The sequence below is a fragment of the Staurois parvus genome, unplaced genomic scaffold, assembly GCF_062004578.1.
Source record: "Staurois parvus isolate SC_StPar_1 unplaced genomic scaffold, SC_StPar_1.0 ptg000818l, whole genome shotgun sequence".
NCBI lineage: Eukaryota > Metazoa > Chordata > Amphibia > Anura > Ranidae > Staurois > Staurois parvus.
In genome coordinates, this window is record NW_028318614.1 from 8,150,892 (window position 1) to 8,161,885 (window position 10,994).

Below are 10,994 nucleotides of genomic sequence, written 5' to 3' on the forward strand. Positions count from 1 at the left end.
CCTAGTGCATGGAGCATCTTCATTTAGAGGCCCCTCTCTCCATGATCCATCTCCAAACTACTGTATACTGAAAGTAGAGGGGATAGATGTCTGTCACAGTAGAGCACCATAATCTAACTTAGAAAACTCTATTGGGATTTTATGTGATAGACCAACACAAAGCGGCACGTAATTGTGAAGTGAAAGGAAAATTATAAATAGTTTTACAAATAAATATGTGAAAAGTGTGGCGTGCATTTGTATTCAGCCCTCCGGAGTCATTACTTGGTAGAACCATCTTTCGCTGCAATTACAGCTGCAAGTCTTTTTGGGGATGTCTCTACCAGCTTTGCACATCTAGAGAGGGACATTTTTGCCCATTCTTCTTTGCAAAATAGCTCAAGCTCTGTCAGATTGGATAGAGAGCGTCCGCGAACAGCAATTTTTAAGTCTTGCCACAGATTTTCAATTGGATTTAGGTCTGGACTTTGACTAGGCCATTCTAACACATGAATATGCTTTGATCTAAACCATTCCATTGTAGTTCTGTCTGTATGTTTAGGGTCGTTGTCCTGCTGGAAGGTGAACCTCCATCCCATTCTTATGTCTTTTGCAGACTCTAACAGGTTTTCTTCTAAGATTGCCCTGTATTTGGCTCCATCCATCTTCTCAACTCTGACCAGCTTCCATGTCCCTGCTAAAGAAAAGCATCCCCACAACATGATGCTGCCACCACGTTTCATGGTGGGGATGGTATGTTCAGGGTGAAGTGCAGTATTAGTTTTCCGCCACACACAGCGTTTTACTTTTAGGCCAAAAAGTCCAATTTTGGTCTCATCTGACCAGAGCACCTTCTTCCACGTTTGCTGTGTCCTCCACATGGCTTCTCGCAAACTGCAAACAGGACTTCTTATGGATTTCTTTCAACAATGGCTTTCATCTTGTCACTCTTCCATAAAGGCCAGATTTGTGGAGTGCACGACTAATAGTTGTCCTGTTGACAGATTCTCCCACCTGAGCTGTGGATCTCTGCAGCTCCTCCAGAGTTACCATGGGCCTCTTGGCTGCTTCTCTGATAAATGCTTTCCTTGCCTGGCCTGTCAGTTTAGGTGGACAGCCATGTCTTGGTAGGTTTGCAGTTGTGCCATACTCTTACCATTTTCGGATGATGGATGGAACAGTGCTCTGTGAGATGTGCAAAGCTTGGGATATTTTTTTTATAACCTAACCCTGCTATAAACATATCCACAACTTTATCCCTGACCTGTCTGTTGTGTTCCTTGGCCTTCATTATGCTGTTTGTTCATTAATGTTTTCTAAACCTCTGAGGGCTTCACAGAACAGCTGTAATTATACTGAGATTAAATTACACACAGGTGGACACTTTACTAATTAGGTGACTTCTGAAGGCAATTGGTTCCACTAGATTTCAGTTAGGGGTATCAGAGTAAAAGGGGGCTGAATACAATTGCACGCCACAAATGATGAAAACCATTTATCGTTTACCTTCCACTTCACAATTATGTGCCACTTTGTGTTGGTCTATCACATAAAAAATCCCAATATAATACATTTATGTTTTTGGCTGTAACATGACAAAATGTGTAAAATTTCAAGGGGTATGAATACTTTTTCAAGGATATATATATTTGAGGCACTTTGCACCTTATTATATATGCATTATATTTTTTCGTATTTATGTAATTTACTAGTACTATAAATTAATTTAGTGCTATTTTGATGTTTTGTTTTTTTTGACACATTTTGTATCACAAATTGCACAATGGCAGCTTTATTCTTTGTATTTTCCCCAGCGCAGATTATTTGATTTTTTGCACTTATTGAGCAAATAAAATACTTTCAATGGTATATGAAGTAGACTAAAAGGAATCAAATAGAAGATCATTGATAGCCACTTTAAAAGCTCATATCACATGACATCTCAGAATTCTACTACCTATACCAAAGGAAATCTCTGCAAGAGTGTGCTTGCATAACCTCTGGTATCCTTATAATATTCTATGTGCAGTATTTTATTACTGCTATACAGTATCTCTGTACTTATTCTCACCCTAGATCAGCAACTGCAAGCATGTGGCATACATCTGAAGTATACAGTATTATTATAAACACAACTAGTTGTCAAAGCTGCCAGTTAAAAGGCTTAGAGATTACCTCTCACTCACCCATGAAAAGTTTCCAATATATACAGAAGCCTTCTTGCGCACATTGTTGTAGGTGTACAAAATGGCGGGCGACTTGTTGTTTGATTTGGCAGAGGTAGCCTGTATAGGGGAGGTGGGCTCCGGAACATTGCTCTTCCCATCTGGATGAGATGACCCAAGAGAGGCCACTGCCAAGACATCGTCATATAGGTCAACCTGCTCTGCAGCAAACTCAGCTTCCTGTGGAAAGATAATACAGTTGTCAGTCAGTAATTGTCTCTCAACTTTATAAAACATTAACAACTGCAGAAGCCACAGTTCAACACATTGTCACTGTCAGAAGAGTTGATTTCCTTGTGCACTTCATGGGTTCTATTTAGTGGCAGGGGTGGTAGAAGAGTTACGGCTCCTTCTGACCATGGAGAAGTTAGAGCCGGTTCACACTATAGTAACACAGTCCAGATGTGTTCCGGATGTGTTTCATCATGCGTGTTTTTGTGCGTTCTTGATGCGTTTTCCCGTGTTCCAGTGCAGTTCTGTGCAGAAAAAATGCAGCATGTTCTACTTTTTTTTTCTGTAAACGAAATGCAAAAGAACTGCAAGCACTGATGTGAATTGACACTGACAACCATATAAACTACTTTCTGTGAGTTTAGGATCAAAGTGGATGAAAATCAATTAAAAAAAAAAAAAAATCAAATATTTTTTTTATTTAAATCAGATTTTTTATATTATCAAATTTATTTTAACAAAATGCTTTTGGAGTAAAAATATATCTAAAGATAGTTTTCTATGTAAGATACATTAATACCTTAGTTTATTCAGCATGAAATGGAGCTTAGTTATGTAGCATGAGGCTGTATATGCTGCAATATTTACATTTTTTGTAAACTCATTCAATGAAACCAAGCACTGCAAGCTGAGATAACATGCACTGCATTGATGCATTCACACAATTTCACAGTAACCATGAGAAAAAACGTGAAATAAAAGAATTTGAATAGTTCAACCATAGTAACATTGTACTACTTTGGGGAAGTGATCAGTATTTTTTTTCTACACAATTTGCTTATAGCAAAGAATTACTTTGCTATAAGCAAGCATTTACCTGAATGACTTCGATTCATTCAGGGTTTTTTTTTTTTGTGCTTAGCTGTGACCATTCACAGCTAGACACTAGTATACAATGGATGGCATGAATGAAGCCATCCATTGTATACAACTGTCATGTGACCTGCAGTGATTGGTCACAGCAGTTTACATGGTTACGGCAACGGGGGCCGATACTCAGATCTGTCATCGGCCGTGCCAGAGGTGCATGGCCGGCGACAGATCGCGCCGCTGCGCGGCTCTGCAGGAGCACAATCTGCGCATGTGCGGGAGGACGCCATATGGTGTCCACCCCGGAACGCTGATGACATTTGCCAGCCGCCATTCGGCCATAGGGCGGGCGGCAAATGGTTAACACAGGCAATTTACAGGAATGGGCTTGGTAAGAAATGGACTGTTACAAGGTTGCTTTAGCAGACAGTCAGCTGAACGGCTCTATTGAGATGCTGTGTACTGCACATGCAAAGAACCCTCTGACCTCTGCTCATGGCATTCACTGAACCCAATAAGCTGCAGGGAAACGCAGGTTAAGAATATACTGTAAATGGGCTGTAACTTCTGATCACCTTCTGAAAAAGCTAGATGACTGGTTATCATATAGGTTTTGATGTTCTATACTTCTGCTAGGCTGGCTATGTTAAGTCTAGTACACATGATGATCGTCCATTTTTTTTTTTTGCATTCTAGTCTCATATTGAAAATAAAGAGGCTACGAAAGTTACGAAAATTCTCTTATGACAGAATACAACTTTGGAAGCGATGTATTGTAATGTATTCTTTCGTTTCTGAGCATGTCTGGTCTTGGCCACCTGAATTTTTATGGACAAATACTGCACTGATTAAACAAAAATCAATCACTGTTATGCTACAATTTTTGTACTCGTCCCTTCGGATAATTTTGCATGAACTGTCGTGATAGTCTTTCGAAAGGTGTGTACCAACGAGAAGATTATCGGACAATTGCTCTGAAAGTGGTACTATTATTATTATACAGTATTTATGTAGCGCCAACAGTTCGCTCAGCGCTGTACATTACAATGGGAGACAATACATGAGACAGTACAATAACAATACAATGCGAAACACGAGGGGTTCGAGGGCCCTGCTCCTTGGAGCTTACAATCTACTATTTGTCCGATATTCATGTGTACGGGCCTGCAGCTACATAGCCTTTGCAAAGAAAACTTACTGGCTCTTTTTGTAAACGCATGCACACACAACTTACCCATTCACTCCTATAGGTGAGCTATACTTCTCTGGGAGGCTGGAGGTCATGAATACATCTCACCCATAAGAATGAATAAATATTACCATGGCAGGAAGATGACCTGGCTAGGATGCTTTCTTTGCAAAGGCTGTGTGGTGCAAGGTATGGCTGTAGAAAACAGGAAGGAGGTTTGGGTTTTTTTTCCCAAAGTAATTTTCTTTTTAAAAAAGTAATTAAAAAAAAAAAAAACTGAAGTAGTTCTTTATATTTTACAAATGCACATATGCAGCGGTTTTACAAACACACAGGTGAGATCTGCAAAAAATTGGTACACACAAAATCTGGTGCAGCTGTGAATAGTGATCAGCTTGTAACTTCAGGCTGTTCAATTAAGGCTCCATTCACACTTGTGCGACTACGGACATCAACGTCGCATTACAAGTCACAGCCCATTCTTTCCAATGGCTTCTGTTCAAACTGATGAGATTTAAAGTCACAATTTAAAAAAGGAGCCTGCACTACTTTAGTGTGACTTTTAATGCAATTTTATTCCAGAAAATGTAAAGTCAGATCAAAGTGAAGCTCCAAAGTCGCACTGGAAATCGTGCGACTTTGGACACAAGCTAATGTGACGTTTTCGCAATAAAACTGGGAAACGGATTGGTTACTATGCACAGCTGCACCAGATTCTGTGTGCACAGGTTTTAGTAAATCTCTCCCACAATCTCATTCCCTTTCCATTATGTGTTTTTATAAAATTGTTACCTGTATACCTACGGTATCTGCATACTATCTGTTGTTTTTGTTTTATAACCACATTGTGGTCTCAGTTTGTGCTGCAAAGCTCTATAATAAAGCTCATTCTTACCAAGAGATTGCTAAGGACTTTGTTAAAATGAATCCCAAGGCACAAAAAAAAAAAAAAAAAAGACAAAAAACAAAACAAAAACATTACATCTCTAGACAACATACACACGTCCCTGTGTTTTATCTCTTTCAACATGCTGCAAACACAGGAAAATAACTGTTGATGTGTCAGAAACAGTGTACTCCTACCTTCCTCTGTAACAACACAGCTCTGAATCCCTAAGCACATGGTGTCAGCCCTGCCTACTTCAGTTCCGATGTACCACAAAGACCACAGACCTCTCCTTATCCCCTTACCCTGTTCATCTCCATAAGCCCCCCTTGTTTACTGGCAGACAGCATTGAAAGTTATCAGCTCACATGATTTCTGGCAGGATCAACAGGTATTTTTTGCACTTACTGAACAGATATAACAAAATACTTCCAACATTATAATTACAAGAGCAAAATGGAGCAAATAAGAAGTTCATTGTCAGTAGTTACATATATTTAACCATTTGCCCTCCTGAGGATTTACCCCCCTTCCTGACCAGGCCATTTTTATGCAATACAGCGGTGCGTTACTTTAACTGAAAATTGCGCTGTCATGCAATGCTGCGCCGAAATGAAATTTATGTTCTCATTCCCCACAATTTAGAACTTTCTTTCTGTGGTATTTGATCGCCTCTTTGTTTTTTATTTTTTGCGCTATAAACAAAAAAAGACCAAAAATTTTGGGAAAAAAAATATATTTTTGACTTTTTGAAATAAAACATATTCAGTAAAAAAATTTAAAAAAATCAAATTTTGTCCTAAATTTAGGACACAATGTATTCTGCTACGTCTTTGCTTAAAAAAAAAAACCCAATACATGTAAATTAATTGGTTTATGTGAAAGTTATAGCTTCTACAAATGGCGGTATATATACTGGAATTTTTTTTATACTAGTAAATGAGGCGGACAGCAACTTATAGTGGGGCTGCAGCGAGCATTCTGACACTGACATCCCCAGTGACACTCATACAGTGATCAATGCTAATAAAAAGCACTGACACTGTACTAATGACACTGGGCAGGAAGGGGTTAACATCTGGGGTGATCAAAGGGTTAACTGTGTGCCGTTTTACTATATGCTAGTTACTTTATACTGTGGTGTGTGTGTTTTACCTTGTTAGCATGTTGCTTTGTATTGCTCTGCTATGCAGAGCAAAACAAAGCAGCATGCTGGAGCTTACAGGGGAAAGATCTGTATTGTTTACATAGAGACCTCTCTCCCCTGTTCTTCGGCGATTGCCGGAGGGGAATCTCCAGCCAGGACCCGGTGATCAACAGCTGTAGCCACCAATGGCGGTGTGCCCCCTACCTGGAAATTCCAAATTACGTGTATATATATATATATATATATATATATATATATATATATATATATACACACACACACACACATATACATACACACACACACACTTGATTTTACACAACCCTGCAGCAGTATTTGTGCTATAGGGCGGTGGGGAAGCAGTAAGCTTGTAGAAAAACAAAATGGGGTGTTCTACTGGTGAACCATTATGTGTTATCAGTCATGGATAGCATGCCACTAAAGCAAAACTCACGCCAACAACCAAAGGATAAAAAAGACAAAAGATAAAATAAGAAAACCAGTTTCTACTGCAATAACCACCTTCAATGCAGAAATTTCCCTGCAGCACTTTGTTTCTGCTACTAGATGCCCTCAGCTCAATTGTTGGTACAGTTGTGCTCAAAAGTTTGCATACCCTTGGAGAATTGGTACCATTTGCTACTGTTTTTAAAGAGAACATGAGTGAGCAGGAAAAACACATTTCTTCTATTTCTTATGGGATTCATTGTCAAGTGTAGGTCATAACAGAATGGCACAATCGTAAAACATAACATGGCAACAAATGAAATGCCCCCTGTTCAAAAGTCTGCATACCCTTAGTTCTTAATACAGTCTATTGCCCCTTTAGCATCAATCGCAGTGTGCAGTCTTTTATAACAGTTGTCTACGAGACCTCGAATTCTTGCAGGTGGTATATATAGCTGCCCATCTGTCTTGGTAAAATGCCTCCAGTTCATGCAAAGACTCATGTGCAGCTTTCATGCACAAGAATGCAAATTGTCTGCCAGTATTTTCTGATAACATGCTGCATTCATTTTGTCATTAATTTTCACAAGATTCCTTATGCCTTTAGAGCTCGCAAACCCTCAAAACATCAGTGAGCCACCACCATACTTCACAGTAGAGATAGTATTCTTGTCGCTGTTGACCCCTCTCTAACCATAGTGCTTATAGTTGTGACCATAAAGCTCTATTTTGGTCTCATCACTCCGGATTACAGTGTGTCAGAAGCTACGAGGCGTATTAAGGTTTTGTCGGGCATATAGTAACCAGGCTTTTTTGTGGCATTGACGCAGTAAAAGCTTCTTTCTGGCAACCTGACCATGCAGCTCATTTTTGATCAAGTATCATCGTATTGTGCTCCTTGAAACAACCACACTGTCTTTTTCCAGAGCAGCCTGTATTTCTCTTGAGGTTACCTGTGGGTTGTTTTTTGTATCACAAACAATCCTTCTGGCAGTTGTGGCTGCAATCTTTCTTGGTCTACCTGACCTTGGCTTGGTATCTAGAGATCCCTGAATTTTCCACTTCTTAACAAGTGATTGAAAAGTACTGACTGGCATATTCAAATCTTTGGATATCTTTTCCATCTTTGTAAAGTTCCATTACCTCGTTACACAGGTCTTTTGACGGTTCTTTTCTGCTCCCCATGGCTCAGTTTCCAGCCTGCTCTGAGCATCCAGATGAGAGCTAACAAATCCATTGATTATTTATACACAGACACTAATTTAAAAAGCCACAGATGTGGGAAATTAACCTTTAATTGCCATTTTAACCTGTGTGTGTGTCTGTAGCACATAAACATTCCACGGTATGTAAACTTTTGATCAGGGCCATTTAGGTTATTTTCATTATGATTTAAAAAGAAGCCAGACAACTATGTGATATAAATGGCTTCATATGATCACTATCCTTAAATAAAAGACAGTGTTTGGCATCAATGCCAAAATTTCACAATTTCTGCCAAGGTATGCAAACTTGTTAGCACAACTGTATCATGCAAACCACTTCCTCTGAGCCCAAGTAGTCCTGGACACACCCACAGCCTGTGACTGGACATAGAAAAGAGATGAGCTTACCACTGAGCTGCTTCTCCTTTCAGTTATCAGCATGCTTCTGGTCAGCACATGAACTCATTGTGCTGCTTCTTTTTCTCACACTCTTGCCCTGTTGTACTGTGACTGCAAGAGGCTGATACTAGAATACATACAGGTACTTATACTGCTTGCATTGGAAACATTTTGATGTACTGAATACAGGACTCCATTCATTTGTGTCTTTTATATATGCCAAGAGTTCTGCTTTAAGAAGCTAACTCCACCTCGTATACCATGTTACATCCATATTTAACAAGTAACACAGTGGACCAAGAGCCAAGCCCTTAAATTCTCCATGGCTGTGCGTGAATCTACCCGCACAGCTGCGTCGTTCATTTGCAGAGATTTAATAAACTACCATGGCAGACAGACGCAGTAATCAATGAAATACATTGTGGTGATGTCACTACATTCATAGTCCATCTTGATTTCCTCCAGCTTCAGATTTTATTTCCTTCAGAGTCAGAGCATTGCACCCAGAACCTACTGATTGCAGCTGCAATGCTTTGCAAACTCACATGCAAAAAAAAAAAATAATAAATGCATATTTTTCTGCAAAGTTGGATGCATTTATCATCTTTTTGCAAAAAGGTGGACTAAGGGCTCGTTCACACTTGACTGTTTTTCCAACTCTTGCCAAATGCACCTATAGCGTTTGACAAGCGTTGGTCCGGCGTTTGCGGAGCGTTTTTAACGCTCCGCAAACGCCACATGCGCAGTTTTTAGGCGTTTGCCAAGCGTTAAAAACGCCCCACAAATGCCTATAATGAAGTTTGAATGGCGTTAACGCAAATGCAACGCAAACGCCGGCCGGGCAATTGCAGAGCGGCACCATAAACTTGAATAGGTGGCTTTAACTCCTCCTGACTTGACCAGAGGCATCCGTTGCAACGCTAATGCTCCCGTTTGAACAGCACCATGTGCTGCAATGTGCAGAATTTTCCCAGGCATTTGGGAAACGGTAAAAACGCTTCCCAAACGCCTGTCTGCCGCTTGCCGCTAGTGTAAACGTAGCCTTAGTCTTTAGCTGGCCATACCCTATAATATATCTGTGCAATCTCCTTTTAGACTTACAAAAACTATGTAATAAAAGGACAAACTTAAACAATCCAATAAAATAGGATCCAATTAAACAAGTCCTTGCACAACATAGTTGATGGTAGATCTAAATGAGATTAGATTGTATGGTTAGCCTTTGGAGGGTTAGTTCACCTTTCCCAAACGTTGCCTATGCAGATAAGGGATTCCTGTGAATAAAAACAAACTGTGCAGCTCTGACTACAGTTGAATAATGCCCTTGCTATAGGTGTAGGATATTTATGTACTTCATGAAGCCAAACTGGGAAAATTCCAGGATGCTGCTAAGAGACCTGGCTGTTACTGCTCACTTTCACAGGAGTGAGCTCCTAAATGCTGAGCTCAGAGCTACTAAATCAGGGGAGAAAAAGCACATGAGGGGGTCTGGATCAGAGAAAGCTCACTCTTGTGATGGTGGAGAGGAACAGTAATAGCTGGGCCTCTCTTAGCAAAATTCTGGGAGTTTTTCCACTCAGGCTTCATGAGGGATGTAAACGGCCTACACATATAGCTCGGGCATTATTCAATTCTGGTCAAAGTTTTTATCTACAGACATCCCTTAGGCAGGTTTTTGGTAAAATTAAGCTTTGACTTTAAAGGATAAGTTCACCTTTGGAACACATTACATGTTCCAGCATCTGCACCCTCCCTGTGACAGCAGGCAGAGGTTCCTCTCTCCCCACCCGCTATCACAATTTAGAACAATCATGTGGGGCTCCGGCCACACAGCAATGTCATTAATTCATTCAGAGTTCTGTACATGAATGAACTACAAGTACCTTTGGCCACTGCGGCTGACGGGTTGTACTTCTCAATGAACTGTGAGAGTGCTGGCAAGCGCTCTCGTAGTTCATTGATTCTTCCTGCCATTCAGTAACTGCCTGTCCCTACAAGAGGTACAGGCAGCTTACTGAGAGTCTGCAGGGTCCTGACATTGCACCTGTAATCTGATGATTGTTGCTGCAATGCTTTACAGGCGCCAAAGTAAGTGCGGGTTCACATATATGTGGATTGGATGCGGTTTGAAACGCATCCAATCCGCATGGCATGCAAAATAACATTGCTTCCTATGGTGCCTGTTCATATATGTCTGGTGCACTGGCAGCAAGAATTCAGCACAGACTGAAAAAGAGTCATATTCAATTTCTAAACTGTGCAGTCTGGTTCAGGTGAGGATTACAGGCCATTGACTTCTATGAGAACAGCTTCTAAACCGCACGTCATCAGTTGTGACCAGGATAAAATCCTGACCTGAATCTGATCTAAGCCTGTCCTGAACCTGATGTAAACCTGACCCGCTGAACAACTACTTTATCACTTAGCTGTGAATCCTGAGCTTCAATCCGCACCGAAACATGTGTGAATCAGCACT

The 10,994-nt window shown here is 40.4% G+C and overlaps 1 protein-coding gene across 2 annotated transcripts in view; it reads right to left on the reverse strand.

The window, feature by feature from the left end:
• Positions 1-10,994, reverse strand: part of CPSF7 (cleavage and polyadenylation specific factor 7) — a 47,279-nt gene that overhangs the window by 34,576 nt on the left and 1,709 nt on the right. For both annotated transcript variants that reach the window (XM_089655018.1, XM_089655017.1), the window contains exon 2: positions 2,166-2,384. In XM_089655018.1, coding sequence (XP_089511144.1) covers positions 2,166-2,384 — 219 coding nt within the window. The remainder of the gene's footprint in view (positions 1-2,165; positions 2,385-10,994) is intronic.